This window comes from Acomys russatus, chromosome 3, assembly GCF_903995435.1.
Source record: "Acomys russatus chromosome 3, mAcoRus1.1, whole genome shotgun sequence".
NCBI classification, from domain to species: Eukaryota; Metazoa; Chordata; class Mammalia; order Rodentia; family Muridae; genus Acomys; species Acomys russatus.
This window is the reverse complement of record NC_067139.1, coordinates 4,526,359-4,545,534: the sequence shown is the minus strand read 5'-3', so window position 1 is coordinate 4,545,534 and position 19,176 is coordinate 4,526,359. Positions and strand designations below refer to the sequence as shown.

At 42.7% G+C, this 19,176-nt stretch overlaps 1 protein-coding gene across 1 annotated transcript in view; it reads left to right on the top strand.

Annotated features, from left to right (window-relative positions):
• The window catches only part of Pou6f2 (POU class 6 homeobox 2), a 378,723-nt gene that overhangs the window by 320,381 nt on the left and 39,166 nt on the right, over positions 1-19,176 (top strand). The window contains exon 5 of the mRNA XM_051168090.1: positions 12,303-12,443. Within this exon, the coding sequence (XP_051024047.1) occupies positions 12,303-12,443 (141 nt within the window). The remainder of the gene's footprint in view (positions 1-12,302; positions 12,444-19,176) is intronic.

The following is a 19,176-nucleotide window of genomic DNA, read 5'->3' as shown; positions in this document are numbered from 1 at the left end:
GAGGGTCGATTAGAAAAACAATAGTCCAGGTGAAGTCCCCAGGTCTGTTTCCTGAATTCCAGGCCCAGGATGGCTCCACTCAGTCTATCACATGGGATGTCCAAGGGTAAAGCTCACCAAGATTGCTTTTACCTGTGACAAAGCTTACAGTCTTTCCCACAATTAATTGAATCTACTGGTCTTAGAAAAAGTTTCGAATTTGACCAATGAAACTAGAATCTGTAGGAAAAACACACATTCAGCAGTGTGTAAGTAAAAGACTTTGATCTATTTGGGGCCCTTTCCCAGAGACTTGATCTTGTCATAAACTAAAACATTCCTTCTAATTAACTGCTAAATTTAAATTTATTAAATGACACTTTGGTCATTTCATGGACCCAGCCATAGATACAGAATGGTCCTTCATAGTCCATCAATGTGGGTTTTTGTAACCTACATCATTTCTTTATTTTAAAAGAAGATAGTTTTGTTTCTATTGCGGAATGCTTAATTATCAATTATCAATAGAGAAAGTGTTTTGTGTAGATTACTGCTGATCAGTGGCTTCCTTGCTGCCAAGCTGTTCGGATGGTCTCCATAAAGGCACAATGGAGATGAGCCCATGGGCACCCCACTTTCAGAGCTATGACTCTCATTCTGGAGGTCCCACCCATGAGCAGCAGCATACCACTCACATGTGTACTTCAGAGTCTCTGGTTCTGACCTCTGTTTACTCTTTAAACCCCACAAAGAAGTGTCTCAGCTCTGTCTCCTGCCCTAGCTGTGCTCCGGACACTCAGCAGCTTTCTGATGCCACAATTATGCGTTTAGCCTCTCTTCTGCTATAACTGCCTATCTTTTCCCACCAGCCTAGTCCCTTTGTGATGTATGCAGGACTGAGCTCCTATGAATCCTGTGGAAAAGCTTTCCTGACAACCTCTACTGTTCCGTGCTCCTCCAAATAACAAAAGTGCCATTCTAATGGATCCACAAACATGGAGTTCTGTTTCTTAGCTATGAACCTTTAGCCAGGGCATTTCTAGGGATGAGAAGCCTTTCTCTCTCTTCTTCCTCTTCTCTGCAATCAAACCCTAGTCATCTTTCAAGACTCAGTTTCCAGAGTCCTCTCCATGAAGCTTTCCATTTTCCTGAGCCTGAGTAACACTCCATATCTGGATTTCTTGCTCCCTTTTCTCCAGTCCTGTCTGTGTTGGTAGAAAAGGCCTAGAAGGGGCCAGAAAGGCCCAGAAGGGCCTGGAGGACAAATGCTATTGTCTCCTTGACCTCCTTATCCCTGGGTCCTGGTGCAGAGTCTGCACCTCTGCCACCTGTGGGGAACAAAACTACCCCTTGGTGGTCCCTCTTCCTTTCTTGTCTTTCTTATGCCCTCCACAGCACCTATGGTTCCTTGCAGGGTCTCAAGTATCAGAACCAACATATATATTAAGCTTGAGCAAATAACGAGTATAATGAGCTTTTCCTTGGCTAGAGACTGGAAAAATACCGACTGTTGTACCATGACAACAATTTATTCATTTTTTAACAGTATTTTTCCTTTTATCATCACAGAAGTGTTACCAATTATTTGTTTAAGGTGAATGAGAGAACAAGAAATACAGGGAGAGTGATTCTGTAATATCAACAAATTCACCCAACTAATGTGCCATGAAAAGAGGCAATTGGTAAAAGTAGCACTTTGTATGTAAGTAAGAAAATAGCATGAAACTCCACAAAAGATGGATTTTTTTCAGGTTATTAGATGGAGGAGCAGACAGAAAAGGAAATGAAATGTGAAGGTTTGCAGTAACACTGTATTTGTCTACATAGCACTTGGATAAAATCTGATTTAGGGTTGGTGTGCTCCCATAATGGTGACCTCTCTACTACAAGATCCAATCAGCAAATTGTGTTAAGGTGAAAGCTCACTTCTTGCCTCAACTCTGGGATTAACAATTTTATTAGTAAATGTAAAAATAGAATAGAAACACATTCCTTTGGAGATCTCGCTAATAGCTTACACATAATTACAGTGTGCTGGCCAGACTTTCCTTCCCCTCCTCCATCTTGTGTCTTTGAAGCAGATTCCACCAATTGTTCCTCATAACTTGGACTCAAACCCCCTGCAGCACATGGCTGTCTCCCCAGTGTGATTCTAGAGTACTGTACTCACAAAGATATACATGCTCACCCCAAGGAACCTCCTCTGTCCATCTTCTGTGATGCCCAGAGTTTTTGAAGTCAGCTGTACAGAGCCTCACTTTTGACTCACTGCCATGAAGCCACAAACTGTTTATATGCCCAAGTGGCCTGACATACCATAATGCCCCATTGCAGCTCAATGCTATACACCAAACTCCAGTGATTTAAAAAAAAAAACACCTACCCAAAGGCCACATTCACTACTACCTTAACTTTTAGTGCCCAAATAGAGTCATAAGTAACTTACTGACAGGCATGCATTTTCAGACATGTGTTATTAAGCCATTTCACTACCCACCGTGCAAATACTACAAAGTGCACCTAGATGCCATATGTTAATTACTGACTGTACCTGTGTGATGCAATCAAGAGACAGAACAAACAGAAATGGATGAGGCTGCTGCCCGTGTAGCAGAGCATGCTGTTTTACAGTTAAGTTTCTGCATAATTAAAAGGAGTACATTCTAAAATAACAATACAAAGTGCAGCACAGTAAACGCATTTATCAGTAGCACAGTCAATTGTTATCATTACTAAGCATTATATGCTATATATGTAAGTGTTACACATTCTTATGATTGGCGTGTTTGCTAACACTAACATAAAATATAAGTTATGTATCAGGCTGTGGAAAAATGCCAACTACAGCATCACTGAGCAGTAGAAATGCATTGCTCCATTGCAGTCTTATATGGCCATGACACCATATGCAGCCCATCATTAACTGAAACATTATTAGGAGACATGTGGCTGTAATATCAAGTCAGGTGATTAAGCCCTCTGTCTAGTCCTTGACACTAGTTTCCAGGCTTTCACTGTCTTAGAAATGCCAGAGGACTTTTTATCCAAAAATGTCCAAAGAAAAGCTACATCTTCATCTTTACTTGCCATCATCATTGCATTTTCCATCCTGGAGCATTCTCAACTATAGTCGGGAAGATCATTCGGGGCCATGTAGCCTTGCAGATATCTGCCTGGACAGCTGTATTTATTGACCTTAATTTACATGATGAACTGACACTTAGAGACTAAGAAGTTTCTGATCTTTCACCTCACACCTAAGGCTTAGGGTGTTTTTCTTTTCTTTCTTTCTTTTTTTTTTAGTAATGTAATGTAAAATGAGAGAGTTTAAAGTGTTTTTCAAAGAAAAAAGACAGGTACATTTATTTCTTTAACATGTTTACTCTTTTCTGTAGGGATTGAAGGATGGACTTACCACAAGCATCTTGTACCTGAGGCAGATTTTTTTTCTTCACATTTATTTGCATATTAATTCAATAAGCACCTATCAAGGGTCTCCTGGTTGTCTTTCATTGTGAAAGAAATGGAAGATACAGCCATGAACCGAACTTTACTAGGGAGTGTTTAGAGAGAGGAAGAAAGAGAACAGACAAATAATTAATTAGCTTTTGAAGCATGCTGTGAAGTGAGAGAGCCAGATAGGCAATAGAAAAGTGTATGTTTTCCTCGTTGCTGTGGAAACGTGCTCAACACAAACACTGGGGGAGGAAAGGATCTAGAGTCTATTCTAGCTCACGGTTTGGAGGTGTGGCCTGTGTGATAGAGATGGCATGTGGCAGAAACATGAGGCAGTCAGTCACACTGAGTCTGCAGTCAACAAATGGGAGAGACAAGGTGACACCTAGCTAGCTTTCTCCTAGTCCAGGACTTAGCCAATGGGATAGGAGATGCCACCCACATTCCGGAATCCACCCTCATAGAAACGCCCAGAGTGTATTTCCATGGAGATTCTAAACCAGACAACTTGACAATGAAGATTAAGTGTCACAAAAGAGATCTTTAAAAGCTGTTACTGTGGGGAAATACAGCCACATATTAGAGCAGAACAGACTGTGAGCCATGTCAGTTTGCCGCTCGGTCTTCAAGCACCTGCCCAGGACTTATCTCCCATACCCACCGCCCTTCCGTCCTGGGTTATTTTGCTACGCATCCTGGGCATTTTTTCATTTCCTTATGATGGTTTTGGCATGACTCTTTACCAGTAAAGAGAAATGCACCTTGGATACCGTAATTAAGGAAAGTGTGTCTAAGGGGCGCTCTGGGGAAATGAAATGTATGAATGGCAAGGAAAATTACCAAAATGTAAACCCTGTGGGTAGCTCAGAACATGAAAAAATGGCCAATCAGCTATGCTGGATGCCATGACTCTGTGAAGGAACTCTTTTTCTAAAGCACTGCTCTGCCTATAAGTGAACGGACACAATTATTATAGTAAGCTTCACAGGGGCTTATTACTGTGTGCCAAAAACTCTTCTGGTGTGTCTCATGAATGGCTTCATATAAATCGTTAGTTCTTGTTGTTTTACTTTATTTCATGGTTTCATACACATGTGGTACTAAGATTTAAAACCAGGAGCTCATACATGCCACATACATGCTCTACCACTAGACTGCCCCCATTGGCCTTGAGTCATGTATCCCTTTACAGTTTTTGGAAGCCGTAACCTACTCTTATTTCACTAAGGTTAGAGAAACTGAGGCACAGACGGGACAGCTACATAAACGCAGCTTCGGACTCTAGCTCCAGAGTCCAGGCTACCCATCACTGCACTATACTGCTTCTTCCTTAAGGCAAACGGGCCCTTTCACTGCCAATCACATTTCTGTACAACTCCGAGCAGGTCCAGGTACAGCGATCACAGCTGCTCAGCTGGCTTGGAATCCACCACTCACACTGCCTCCCACTCTAGACTGCCACCCTCAGAGATTGGTTAGCTTGTCTTGTCTTACTTCTCTTCCTTTACTACCAAATTTCTTCCCCTGTTTGAATATAAGCTCCATGAGACAGAGAACATGTCAGTCTGTCATTCACTGCCATACAGTGCCCTAAACATATTGAGTTCTGAGTAAGTGCTCACAGGATGAAGAAATGAGTCAGTGAAAGGCTGCATGTGATATCTGTAACTATAGCATGCACATTACTGTTTAAAAGGACAGCTGTTTATTTACTTACATTTCTGGCATGCAGTATATTTGCCTATTTTCCCTACACCACACAGTTGTCCATTCTTCTGTGAACACTGGTCGAGCCAACTGTTTAATGCCACTCTGAAGCCATTTATCTGGAGTTAGTGCAGGCCTCACAAATAAAAGGCATAATCTCACAAGGTCAACACCTGCCCACACACATCCACGTTAAATATGTCAATTGTATGTATTGGAGTCCCAGGCTGTTCCGGCTTCTGTTTCCTTTGACTACAACCCATAGGTTCCCATCAGCCTGTCATCCTGTACAATAACTTGGTATTGTAATGCACAGAACACATGGAAATGTGTTTCCTGTGAAGGAAATAAGTTTGTTGTGAAGGGTCTTAGGAAGTATGGTGGTTCTCAACCTGTGGGTCGTTGCTCTTTCGGGAGTTGCATATAAAAATCTTCCTTACCAGATGTTTACATTGCAATTCCAACAGAAGCAAAATTGCACCTATGAAGTACCTATGAGATAGCATTGTAGTTGGGGTCGCAACAGCATGAGGGGCTGTAACAAAGGGTCACAGCACTAAGAAGGTTGAGAACCACTGAACTAGATGAAGAATACACAAGAGTGTAAGATCCAGAGGGTCCTGGGCACAGGAGCTTCTGTTTCTAGGTGGCTTGGGGAGCAGCCCATGAGCTTTCCAAAGCCCATTATATGCGTGATAAACCTGTGAAATAAGTGAGAACTGTCTCAGGCCCTCTTCAGTCCCTGGAGAGCAGAAGTGAACTTACATTTCTAGCCTCTGAGAGCCTAGCTAGCTCAATGGCTTTTCTGGCTTGCAACCTGCAGAGCCAACTCCTAAGCGTGACCTCAGGTGAGGTGTAAAGGGGGCTGAGAAGTAACATTATACTCTTTCTATTCATAGCACTCAGACATGACAGGGATGTAAGAACTCTGTGATAATTAAATATGATGAGAAACACTTGTATTTTTACTGTCATGTCACAAATTCTCTAATGAGACTGATTGGCATTCCAATTTTTCATGAGCTGTCCCAATCCCTCAGCTTCAACAACCAAGGGCTTTCTGAAGCTACAGAATCTATTTTATCTCTTGAGCCAAGGGCAAACCAGGGCTGGGCATTCCAGCCCTCCATTGCTGGTTGCTGTAAAGTTACAACTGTAGGGTGTGAAAAATGAAGTCACATCTTCCTTCTGTTGAGGTAGGGTGTGTCTGAGGCCTCACTCCCACTGTAGAACCCTGCAGGACTAGGGTTCTCTTCTTCCTGGCCTGTTGCTAGAGAACCCAACAAACACAGTGCATTATTTTCTAAAATTGTTAGGTAATATGACTGTATATTAGAAAACAATAAGTTATTCTACTTGTCAGTTTACCATTAAAATAAATTTAATTTCAGAAGTATGTAGAAATTGATTTTATGTTGATGAACCAAAGTGTTTTAGGATACTGAAGTGCCTCAGATTACCTCAACCCCAGAGGTCATTGGAGACCTCTGTTTGACAGATGCTGAGTGGACAGCATTTTATACCAAGCTATCTCTGCAATATAGCAAGAAGACAATGAAATGGGGATCAGCTAAATATTAAAACACTGGAACCTGTTTTCCAACTATCATAAGGGTCTCACCCACAGTGATAACCATAGACTGGGGGTGGGGCGGGGGTTGCAGCATAAAACACACATGAAGCATCTCACTAAGAGAAACAGCCACCCATCCAACGCGCGTCTACTACATTTCCCTTCACCACCTAGAAGAAGAGTTGAGGAGCAGAAGTTTTGGTTAAAGATTCCCAAAGACTTCCTCTGAGTGCCATCAGGCCTCCCCACCCAGGGGACGTGATGGCACTCAGAGGAAGGATAGCAGGCTACCAAGAAGAGACTCGATACCCTATGAGCATATACAGGAGGAGGAGGTCCCCCTCAGTCACAGTCATAGGGGAGGGGAGTAGGGGGAAAATGGGAGGGAGGGAGGAATGGGGGGAGGATACAAGGGATGGGATAACAATTGAGATGTAATATGAATAAATTAATAAAATATTTAAAAAGATTCCCAAAGACACAATAGACATGCTTGTTTCCCACATGCAAGGTTTTCCTGGCTGATTCTACACAGCCATCGAGAGTCATTTGGGCCTTTAATGAGGAGCCAGTTGTGATAAATGTGCTTCTCAACGTCCTCATTTAAGAAGGAAATGAGACCACACACCCGACTCTAACCTGAAAAGTTAGCAGTAAAAGAACTGCACCTAAGCCCAGACTCTGTAAAATGTGTGCAGCTCATAAGGAGAATGATAGAACCATAGATCACGGGCAGTTATGCACCAGGAAGGCTTTGAGCATATGCATCCAGAAAGCCCTGTTGAGATACAGGCATAAACATCAGCTATCCTGTCACAGCTAAACGGCCTCATTGTGCTATCCTATTTATGTACATGAGCCTTACAATTGTAATTTAGCCAGCAAGGTTTCTTTTAGGATGTTACGACTGTTGACATACAACTTTAAGAAGCATCAATCCTTTGCCAAGATGCAGTAGTGGAATCTCTCAGGAAAAGACGATGTACATGGCACGGCGGAAGGCCGTTCTTTGAAAGATTTTGTTAATTTTTCTATCATAATTTAATGTCCATAGACAGCAAAGAGATTCACAAAGCATATAGATCTGGAAATGTGGATTTATTCTCCTGAGATCAGCTCCCACTAGCTACACTGGTGTATGGACACAAAAAATAAATAATTGCAGATAGAGGCAAGCAGGATCAGGAGTTCGGGGTCATCAGTGGATACTTGAAGATATTCTGGTTTACATGATGCCCTTCAAAAATGAGAGAGAGGGAGAGAGAGAGAGAGAGAGAGAGAGAGAGAGAGAGAGAGAGAGAGAGAGAGAGAAAGAGAGCTCATTGTAAACAGGGGCTATCTTTCTCTTTACTGCATGCCTTCACTGTGGAATAAGCAACAGCTAAACTACTTCACAATGTTTTCACATGAAGCAGGAATTAAACTGTAAAATGAGCACTTGAAGAGAGTTTTAAAATGCTCTAAGCTAAGTCTGACGATAATGCACAAGACTGAAAGCCTTGTCTCCTCTGGCTTCTCTGCCACCTGCCCATCCTGGCTCTGGGATCGGAGCATTGCTGTCTCTGAGGATGCACAGGTCCATCCGACAGGAAAGAGATGAGACAAATAGGTGGCAACTCTTCCTGATTCTTTTTTGTCTTATATACCTTCTAGAGGTATGCGTCTATTTTCTGTTTTTTGTTTTATATACCTTCTACTCTTGTCTTTTTTAAATTACAGAACTCATCTTGTCTAGTTACCATTATCAGTTGGCAAGTAGCTTCTCTAAACTGCCCTTAAAACAACCAGAGCCATGTGTGGTGATACAAGCTTGTAACTACAGCACTGGGGAGGCTAACAGGAGGATGAGCTCCAGTTTGAGGCCATCCTGGCCTACAGGGGAAGACTCTGCCAGAAAAAAAAAATCAAACACAAAAATGTATATAAAAGCTGGGCCACTATCATTCTTTCTAGGGTAAGAAGGGTTCACATGGTGTGATCTGTGATAGAGTACCAGTCGGCACTTGCTAAGAACGTGCGCCATGTTGTACATCCCAGTCTCTTACCTGCACACTCACATTTGACTCTCACCATGCTCTCATGAGTGCTATCATTTTCCCACCCATTTTGTCCAGGAAAAAAAGATGGCGTTTGAGTTTGTTACAGCTACTGAGCCCATCTGGTTTTGCAGTCTGACTCTTCCCTGCCAGGGCAGGGGAAAGTGAGGTTTGGTGCAACTATATCTAAAATCATCTTACTCTGTAAAATTCTAGATGGGGAAGCATCTCAGGACATGGGTGTTTCGGTGAGTGGATTAGACTAGCTGTGGATCCTGTAAATGCAGCTTGACACACTGAGGATGTAATGTAAAAACTCTCATCTGTGGCAAATCCTTACTCTGAGATCTCCTGCATTTATAACAAGAACACACTAGAATCAGCATGGCTTGAACTGATCTGTCGAAAACGCACCGTGTAATGCAGTCAGACTCCTTTCTGGGCTGCCTGTTCCTGGTAGGTCCATTGGCAGTGAAACTTGTGAAGGCATAAACTTGGCAGCCACTTCCAAACGCCCAGCTGGCCGTAGACCGTCACTGCGCTCATTATGCGCATTTATTGTGCATGGGCTCAGAGCTGTCCGAATCTACCCTGAGTCTCCAATCAAGAAGAAATAGTGATAGGAACACTGCTGATGTGACATGACTGTGGACAACACAGAGTGACATGGCCTGAGGTGATGACCGCTCCCCCGCCCCCTCCCCCGTGCCCTCCCCCGCCCCGTCCCCCGCCACTTCATGGCGGTTTATCCTTGGCCAGGAAGTCACAGACAGAGAGCCTAGAGGTATTTACGAAGCCGTATCCACTCCGGTCACTTTCCAGGTTGCTCTTACTCTGACTTGTACTGTAGCAGCTACACCGGGATTCTGTATTCTAGCTGCAGAACATGGCCAGCCACACTTCTCCCCAGAACCAGGTGACATGCCATGAAGGAATACAAAGCAGGAAGCTAGCTGGACAGGAAATACAAGTCCCCCAGGCCTGGGGGGCGGGGCAGGGGGCGGAGGCGGGGTGGGCGGGGAGATCCAGCTCAGTAGGGAAGTACTTTTCTAGAGTATACAAGCCCTGGATTGGCTCTACAAACCAGAATAACAAAGGAATTGTCAAAGGAATCATCCGAGTTGGCCTTTCCCCTTTAAGATGGAAAGATAAGGCATGCAAGCACCCATGCCTACTTGGGCACAAACTCGAGACACCCACAAATGACATTAAGGGCAGTGAAATCATAGAACCAGGGTACAGAGGAAATAAACAATGTAAGTAAATGAAACATACTTGTGTTGTGGCTCAGAAAGCATCTAAAATAGCCATTTCTAATCCTTAAACACAAAGGTTCAGAAGTCCTTTTTTTTTTTTTTTTTTTTTAGTTTTTCAAGACAGGGCTTCTCTGTGTAGCCTTGGCTGTCCTGGACTGTCTTTGTAGATAAGACTGGCCTCGAACTCACAGTGATAGTTGTTTTTGCTTTATATTCCAAGTGAGCTCTTTGTACAGTACCTGATTTTGCAGCAATTACAAAGGACAATTGCTGAACAATAAACCAGTGTCTTAGTCACAGCCAGCTCTCAGCTCTCACTGCCGTGGCACACCCAGAGAGTCTGTCCATCATTTGCTAGGTGATAGTTTGGTTGACCTAGAAGATATTAAAGATATGATTATGAAAAGTATGTGTTCTTCATTAAATAGAAATAACAGCTTGTCGTCTTTAGACAGCATTTTCTACATAGGAACTTAAAATTTTTACCCACAAATATAGACAAAACTGTCTTTTCAAACCTAAAACCAAATGCGCATAAATTAATCATTTTTAAGGGTTAAGTTTATTTTATGAGTCCAGGAAATTTGTTATGGTTTCAGCTTCCTGCATTAAAAACACTGTAAGTGGAGCCTCCTCGACTGAGCTCAGAATGGAACGCCAGTGTGTAGAGTCTGTGCTGATCACTAAAGGGCACTGCGCCCCAGGAACACAATATGGACCATTCATTCAAACTAAAACAAGTTTTTCTCTCAATGCATCCCCATTCCTTAGGCATCGCCACTCTATAGACATACTCAAAATACCAAGACCAAGGCTACTCTGAGTGCTAAACCCCAAGGTTGCGATCTGGGGTAAGACAAGGGTTTAACACTAGGCCAAAGAATGAGGTTTTTTTTTTTTTTTTTTTTTTTTTTTTTTTTTCCTTAAGAGATAAAGACCAAAGACGAAGTGATGGGTTTAAGGTGGGTTTTTCTGTCTACAACAATGTGCTGGGTGAATGGGATTTGACTATAAGAAAGAATGACGATATACATTAACAAAAAGGAATTTAAGTCCTTTATTCCCCCCCCCCTTGAGTTATTATTTCTTCCCTCATCAGATGCTGTAAGTGCTAGACAAATTTCAAAAATAGTTAAGGCGCAAAATATTTTCTGAGAGGAAAAGAACAAGAAATAAGGAAAACAGAGCTCAGAGAAGAATAAAGAATGATCAAAGTAGGAAGAAGGTTTAAAAACAGTAAGAGTGAGGCTCTCTAAAAAGCTGGGACTAGACTAAGTACGGCTCTAATTCTTTTCCACCAGGCCTTAGCTTTGACAGGGCTCTGCTAAAATGCAGGAATTGCATGGATGTGGAAACTGGTGATGGAAAATGCATTATTATACACAATTGTTGTACTTGAGAGAAACTATACGGAGGAAAAAATAACACCCTAGAATAAATACAAATGAAATTCATGTATCAAAACCAATACTGTGAAAATAGTTTAAATGTTTCTTGAATTTATATCTAGTCATTAACCTAAATGCAGATTTTAGTCCATGCCACCCTTCTGCCTCATGGTCAGAAGGCCTGAAAACCTGTGGTGTGGAAAATTGGCAGGATAAAGAATATTGAATTGGTCTCCATGGAAAAACAGAATTTGGCAGCCATAACCACTTCCTTGTGCTAGTCTCTCGCCCTTCTGTTTATTCCTTTCTGTTACACATTTGTCCCAGGAAAGAGGCCACATGTTAGGAAAAGCAGGAGGCGAACGCCAATCTGATCATTCACCAGTGACTTGGAATCTCTCCTCAAAATAAGCCCCAACTGCCCCAACTTCAGAGCCGCTCACTCTCTGAGGGCACCAGAGCTGGACTGTCCTTTTGCTGATTTTGGTTGCTGTTGACCCCGGAAAAGGAAGTGGGTGGTAAACCTGCCTCCCACGGAAATGATAAATCCACGCACAAACCCCATGGACATCAATTTCCTCCACCCATCCTGCTCCTCAGGATTTCAAGGAAGGCTGACAACCCCTTGTAGCTGTATTCTGTGATTCCGCCCCGCCCCGCCCCGAAACTGCGACTCATTCCCTCCTAGGCGGTGTCTCAGCTGTGGCGCCACTGGGTAGCTAGATTTGGTGAACAAGGTTCCGCCCCACCTCATCCTGGCCTCCACTAATGAGCTTTCAAGGAATCGCTTACGGGACCCTGCAGTGGGTTCGGGCCCTTTGCATGAGCAAGCTGGAGGGGATGTTGCGTCGCTGTGTGGTTCTCTGCCTCGTGGTGGTTTTCACCCTGATCTTTTCTTTTTTTGCAGCTGGTTAATAATCCTCTAGCAAGTCAGGCCGCCGCTGCTGCAGCAGCCATGGGCTCCATAGCAAGCTCACAGGCCTTTGGCAATGCCCTCTCCAGCCTGCAGGGGGTCACAGGTCAACTAGTTACTAATGCGCAAGGACAGGTGAGTGGGAGATGGGAGCAAGAGTGATTTTTTTTTTTTTTTTTTTACTGCAGACTGAACTCGGAAAGGAAATGAATTTCTTTTGCATGACAGTGATATGTAGCTGCATCTATTTGAGGCAAATAAATAATGTTTACTAGTGGTGTCAAGAAAAGGAGAGGGTTTGGGAAGTGTTTCTATATTTTAGAAGCAAGATTTTTCTCATTCCCCTAAAATGTCAAGGTTTCCTTTTGTTTTTGTTTTGTGAGATGCCTAGTGTTATGACCTGAGCTAAAGAATTTCCTTCTCACTGTTGGGACGGTCTTTGAAATAAACACTCACAAATTGAATTTCAAAAAGAAAACCTTGCTTTGCTTTTTTTATTTCACACTTTTAAAAAAAAGCTGATGTAATGGGAGAAGCTAGTTAGTATCTTTTGCTAATTGTCCTGAAATGTCTCAACTGACCTCAGGACAGCCAAGTTCTGTGTTACAAAGGGACGGGGGGGGGGGGGGGGGGGGGGGATGCCACTGCCCTTAAGCCCTGGCACACTCACTGACTTCAGAGACTCCGGAGGTCTCTAGTTTGTTGATTATCACGAATCTGTCAGGTCCACTAAGCCCGCCTCATGTCACAGGAGAGCGCATTCTCCTACAGGCTCACGTGCCCATGTCATGTTCACCGAGGTGACATAGGATAGAGCTTTGGTGATCAATAACCCTAAAAGTAGCATTTAAAAAAAAAAGCAGGGCAGAGAGGAGGTGCATGGTGTCAGGGTGCCCTCCAATGGAAAGCCAGAGCCCAGCCTCAGAGCTTACTCACCTCATCATTTATGACCATGAAACCAGGCAAAACATGGTTTCTTTACCCAGCGGTGTGTTTACACAACTCCCTGCTACACATAGCTGTTCTGCAAAATCAAGAATCTCGGTGTCTTAAACTCCTGGGTTTTTTGTTTGTTTGTTTGTTTTTGTTTTTTTGCATAAAGAGCAAACAAAGATGCATTACAAGCTAAACCATCTCTATCTGCAGCCCAAGGAAAGAAAAAGCTGACCTTGTTCTATTCCCTGGGCGGGTGTAGGATTGTCCCATCAGAGCCCCGAGGGGCTGAACGATGGGGCTTGTCAAAGAGAGACCCCATGTAATGAATCATCTGATCACAGGTGCACTCCACACATATTAAAGGAGGGTTGTATGAACGCTGTGCCCTCTACAGTAACCTCTCAATGTCTGCTTTAACCCTTGTTCCAATTCCTTTTCATCAAAGCATCATTTTGTGCAGCCAGCTCTAAACGGAGGCTCTCAAAAGCATATTAAGATTTCTGGAAGGCTGTGGATTTGGGGGTGGAGGGAAAGTTGGTTTTAATATCTATAACTCATACGTACTTCAGGCCCATGCTGGAAGCAGCTTCCTAGCTCTACACCCAGAAATAAAGCAACCTCAAGATGAAAATTTTAAGAGTTGAAGATCAAAAGCTATCTAGGATAGGCATTTCCCTCTGAGTTCTCTGTTCCACTATCCAAGTGAAATGTACCTTCTGTTCCCCCACACACTTTGAGGCTTTCAAGGGACTATTAGGTAATTACTTTTCAAATGCTTTGATAGCTGGTTAGCCAGTGGCAACTTCTTAGGGCCTGGAGTTTCTACTTTTGTCGTCCTAATCCCTGGGATCTCTCCCACTGCCCACAAGAGTACCAAGCTGAATATGCATGGGGTTGTGTAGACATTGGACTGGAGTTAATTTTACTATTTTACAAGTTGTATAAGGATGGTTGATTTGTGCTTATAGTAAATGCATGTCCTAAATGAACATCTCCTGCCATAAAGGGGAGCAAAAATCATTTGATATGTATGTTTCTCTGCCTTCTAGTAATGTGATACAAAAAAAAGAGACTATATGGAACCAGGTTAGTACAATGTGCCTTGCCTAATATACCCTGCCACCTAGAACTGACACACTCTGTCCATTTTTAACTTCTTAATTTCTCAGTCAGATGTGAAAGCTCTTTGAATTTAGAAACTCCTTTATTGGAGTTCTTGGCATCAATTCTTGTTTATATTTGGAAGTTAATTGAGGAGTAATGGCATTCATATGTGCACCTGAGTTTAAGAACAGGACTTATTTACAGTAACATGGGCGGGTGAGAAGACTCCTTCCACACAGAAACCATCAAGTTGGGGCATTGTCATCCAAAGTAGCTATCCTTACCCTCACGCCCAAAGTTTCTTTCTACACCTTATAAACCAAAGACAGAATTTAAGAGAACTAAATGACCCTTCAGGCCCATGCAGGGATGGATTTAGATACCAGTTCTCCCCGTTTTCTTAGCTTCTCCCAGCCTATCCTTAGCATTCAAAGGGGCACTTGCTGCAGGCTACACTCATGTGTCTCCTCTCTGTGCCTGACTCTTCCTACAGACTCTTGACCTTTGGGTCTCAACAGCCAGAAATCTCCCCATCTGGGTCTTGTTGTTTTACTTACCTGCCTTGGAATCTGTGTTTTCCAGAAACTAGATCCTAGTAAAGGCAGGGATGGGATGTCTGGATGTATTGTCGAAAACAAATGACCTTTTCTGCCCTTTTGTCCGCCCCCCCCCCCCCCAGGCTCTAGTCATAACAATAAGAACATTTTCCTCCATTTTCCATTCTTTTCTTATTTTGCCCTCTCATAACTATTCGTTCAAAAGACAGACAGGGGTCAGCAGAGTTATCAACAGACACAGCCATCTAAAATCACAAAGTTCCTGCATCACCCAGGGATACTCAGGTGTTTTGAAGTGTCCTCTTAGATGACAAGGCAGTCAGTGACCCCTGGTAACTGGTACTCACAACACTGGCTTTGGATACAGCACTGCCAAAATCACTAGAGCTCTCTTTACTTCCTGGATCAGAGACATGTGCAGGAAAGAAAGAATAGGTGATGGATCTAATTCCAAATATGGTCTGATCAAATTCCCAAGCCCCCTGAGCCCCAGTTTTCTAATAATGTAATACGGACAATGAAATCTAAGCAAGCACAGGACTAGGTAGATGGCTAATCAGTAAAGTGCTGGCCATGTAAGAGTTTGCTCTGCAGAATCCATGTTAAATGTGGACATGACAGCACACCCTTGTAATCCCTGTGCCAGAGAGGTGGAGACCTGAAGAGCTCTGGCATGCTCGCTGGATGCCTTAGCCTAATCAGTGAGCCCTGGGTCCCAGTGAGAGAGCTTGTCTCAAAAAGCAAGTAGACAAGCCAGGAATGGTAGCCCACACCTGAAATCTCAGCACTCATGGAGGCAGAGGCAGGTAGATCTCTGTGAGTTCATGGACAGCCTGATCTACAAAACGAGTCCAGGCCAACCAACCCTGTCTGGCAAAAAAGAAAGAAAGAAAAAGAATACAGTTTCTAAAATAAAGTATACTTCACTTAAAAAAAAAAAAAAAAAAGAAGCAAGTAGATTGGGCCTGAAAAATGACACCCACACCTGGCCTCTGGCTTCTATACACATACACACACACACACACACACATACACACACACACATACACACACACACACACATACACACACACATACACACATATACACACACATACATACATATACACACACATACACACACATATACACACACATACACACATACACACACATACACACATATACACACATACACACACATACACACACACATACACACACATACACACACATACACACATATACACACATACACACACATACACACACACATACACACACACACATACACACACACATACACACATATACACACACATACATACATATACACACACATACACACACACACACACACATACACACATACACACACATACACACATATACACACATGCACACACACACAGTCCTTAGTAGCTATGAGAATTAACTAAGATTGTGCCTTAAAAATACCTCCTGGATCTCCAGCACGCAAGTGAACATTTAGTAAACAACGCCACAAGCATCATCCCCATGGCTGTTCATGGTTTTGCTCGGACGTGCAGCCAGAGGCAGCAGTGTGGTGCACAGGCAGAGCGCAGGGGATCTGCAGCCAGGCTGCCATTGGCCAGCTAGGAGGCCTGTGCAGCTCTCTTTATTCTCTTCTGAACAAACGGGGGAATGCTGACATCACTTCATTGGGTTAAAGGACTTAGAATGAGGCCGATCACATAGCCATATCTCAGAACTACTGGTCGTAAGTGCTGAGGGGTCAAACAATCAAGATGAACGTTTTCTTTTGGGGCATGGAGGAAGGTTTTGTGTGAATCTCAGTAGTGGAATGTTAAGTCATCTTAGGGCACCTCAACCTTTCTCAGAACAGTACACCAGAGGGTGGAGAGAGAAGATACCCCTGTGTTTTGAAAAACTGGCAAGTAGATTTACCATCAATTGGTTCACCTACAAAACTGTTTCCCATGTGTCCTTGGCAATATCTCCTTATTGGCATTATTACAGAAAAGTAAAATGAAATTTTATTTTATCCTGAGGTTCAGGGAAGCATTTTACATTTTAACTGATGCTCATGACTGTTTCCTGATTAAATCAAGTCCGCCACCACTCTGAAGCTTTGGTAGGCGGTAACAAGTGAACACAGACACCCATCTCTGTTCTGCAAAGAGCCAAGCACGGAAAACATAAAAGCAGCTAAGCAAAGTTACTTTTTATTTTAAACAGTGTACCCCTGCCTCTAACTCCCCAGTGCTGAGATGACACTTCTATGTCACCACATCTGGTGACCTTTCCCCATCAATTTTTAAAAAAAGAAAACAAAAAAGAGTAAACATATGTACCCACACAGATATTAAAAATATATACAATGAAAGCATAGAGGCAAAGTTGACTTTATAATAAGGAGACTTCCTATGCTGGTGTGAGCTAAAGGCCACCTCTCAATGACCGTGACTAGAAGGCTAGTGTGGGGTATGAAGAGCAACTCTCACTGAATGAGGCAGTGAAGTCAGCTTTACTGCAAGCTCCATGGAAGGTGGGCAAGGAAAGTATACCTCTTGACAGTGCACTTAGACCGCAGCAGGAAGTCCTCCCGAAGTTTAAACATCCAAAGAGGGGCAACTGAGGAAGAATCACGCCCCATGCCAGGTCCCCTGAATTATAATCATGAGCTGAACGGCATCTCCAGGGCAAGAGAATATTGAAACCTAAGATTTTATTGAAACACAAACATTCCTATTTACCAACAGAGTGACCTCTGATAGGTTAGGTAACTTCTCTGGAACTCTCTTCCAACAGTAAAAGAGAAAGGGGGCATTTAATAAATTACAGCTATTCCTTTTAGAACTGACCCTCTATAGGCTGCTAAAGTGACTATTAGCACATAATTTAAATGGGAAGGTGAGACTCACTGAACTTTATAATAAGATGGAGAGATAATTAATTCGATAACTGTCTGTTGGTCTTCTTCGGGGGTGTTACTAGATCTGCTTAAAGCACTTACAAAGCCATAACTGCACGTATCTGTAAAGCAGTTTTCTAATCCTACAGAAAAGGAAGAAATAGCATACGGTTCTATTGTGAATAAAGCTTCAGGGCCCGTTAGACCCAGCCAAGCCCGAGACGAAGAATCTTAGGAGCACCACACAGCCTCCTTTATTTCACTTCTTATAGTGAAACACACAAAACATATACAATTTTTTCAAAAGAACCACAAACACCTTTAGCTTTTCCACCTCAGCCTCGGTTCTCTTGTTTATTTTCAAAACAAAACAGACACTCCAGACAAAAAGCGCACCCTCCCCTCTCCCCCAGAGGTGGTCAATCACCAAAAACTCTGACTTTTCTCTATAAAGTTTATGTTTCTATCACAAAATGCTAATTTAAAAAGCAAAATGCATAAGACATTACTTTTTTTAAAAAAATACAAAAAAATAGAATCTACTTAGACAATTGTATAAATAAAGATCAAGCATGTTTTGTGGAAATTAAGCATTGATGTCTCTGTGTTTTCTCATAAATATAGGTCTGACAAAAACTTTATTTCCCCCATCTTCATGTGTCATGAGAGAAGTTTTTAAAGTGTAATATTAATTGGATGTATTTCAACTATCATCTCTTTAGTGAACATTTTTTTTCAATCCTCTCTATCTAGAGGCCAGGAAATCTATTTTCATGGGCTTGGTAGCGTTCTAAGAATTTTACCCTGATGTCTTCTGGGTAATAAAGATAAAATAATAATCAGCTACCACATTCCTTCTACTAACAGAGCAAATCTGCCCTCCGAGCCCAGTTAAAGGCTTTATTGCCTCATTTCAGCATTTTCCCTAAGTGCTCCCCTCACGGCCCCTCAAAATGCTCTGCAAATGAGAACCCCAGCATCAGGGCCACAGTGTATAGTCTTGGCTGCTGCGAGCCACCAACTCTCCTGACTCTGAGCCCAGCAACCTGACCTGCGAAGTTCATGGATGTGAGCCATGTAGTTCTTTTTTTTTTTTTTTTTTTTTTAGCTCTGGCCACTGCAGCCTTATGTCTTGCATTGGCTTTGATTCTTCATTCCTAAGGCTTTGTCTTCATGGGAACAGGAAAATGGTCTCTCCTGTAGACTTCTGGATAAAAACATGCATCTTCTTTTGATGCCGGTTAATTCCTGGAGCTTCCCAATTAGGATCTATAATTCTAAGCAGCTAGTCAGAGGATGGATGCTATTTTCAGCTCTGAGGAGCTCATCAGGGCTACCCTGCTTAACGCTAGAAGGAGATGAAGAAGAAGGTATTCCCTGTTCAGCAGATGCATGC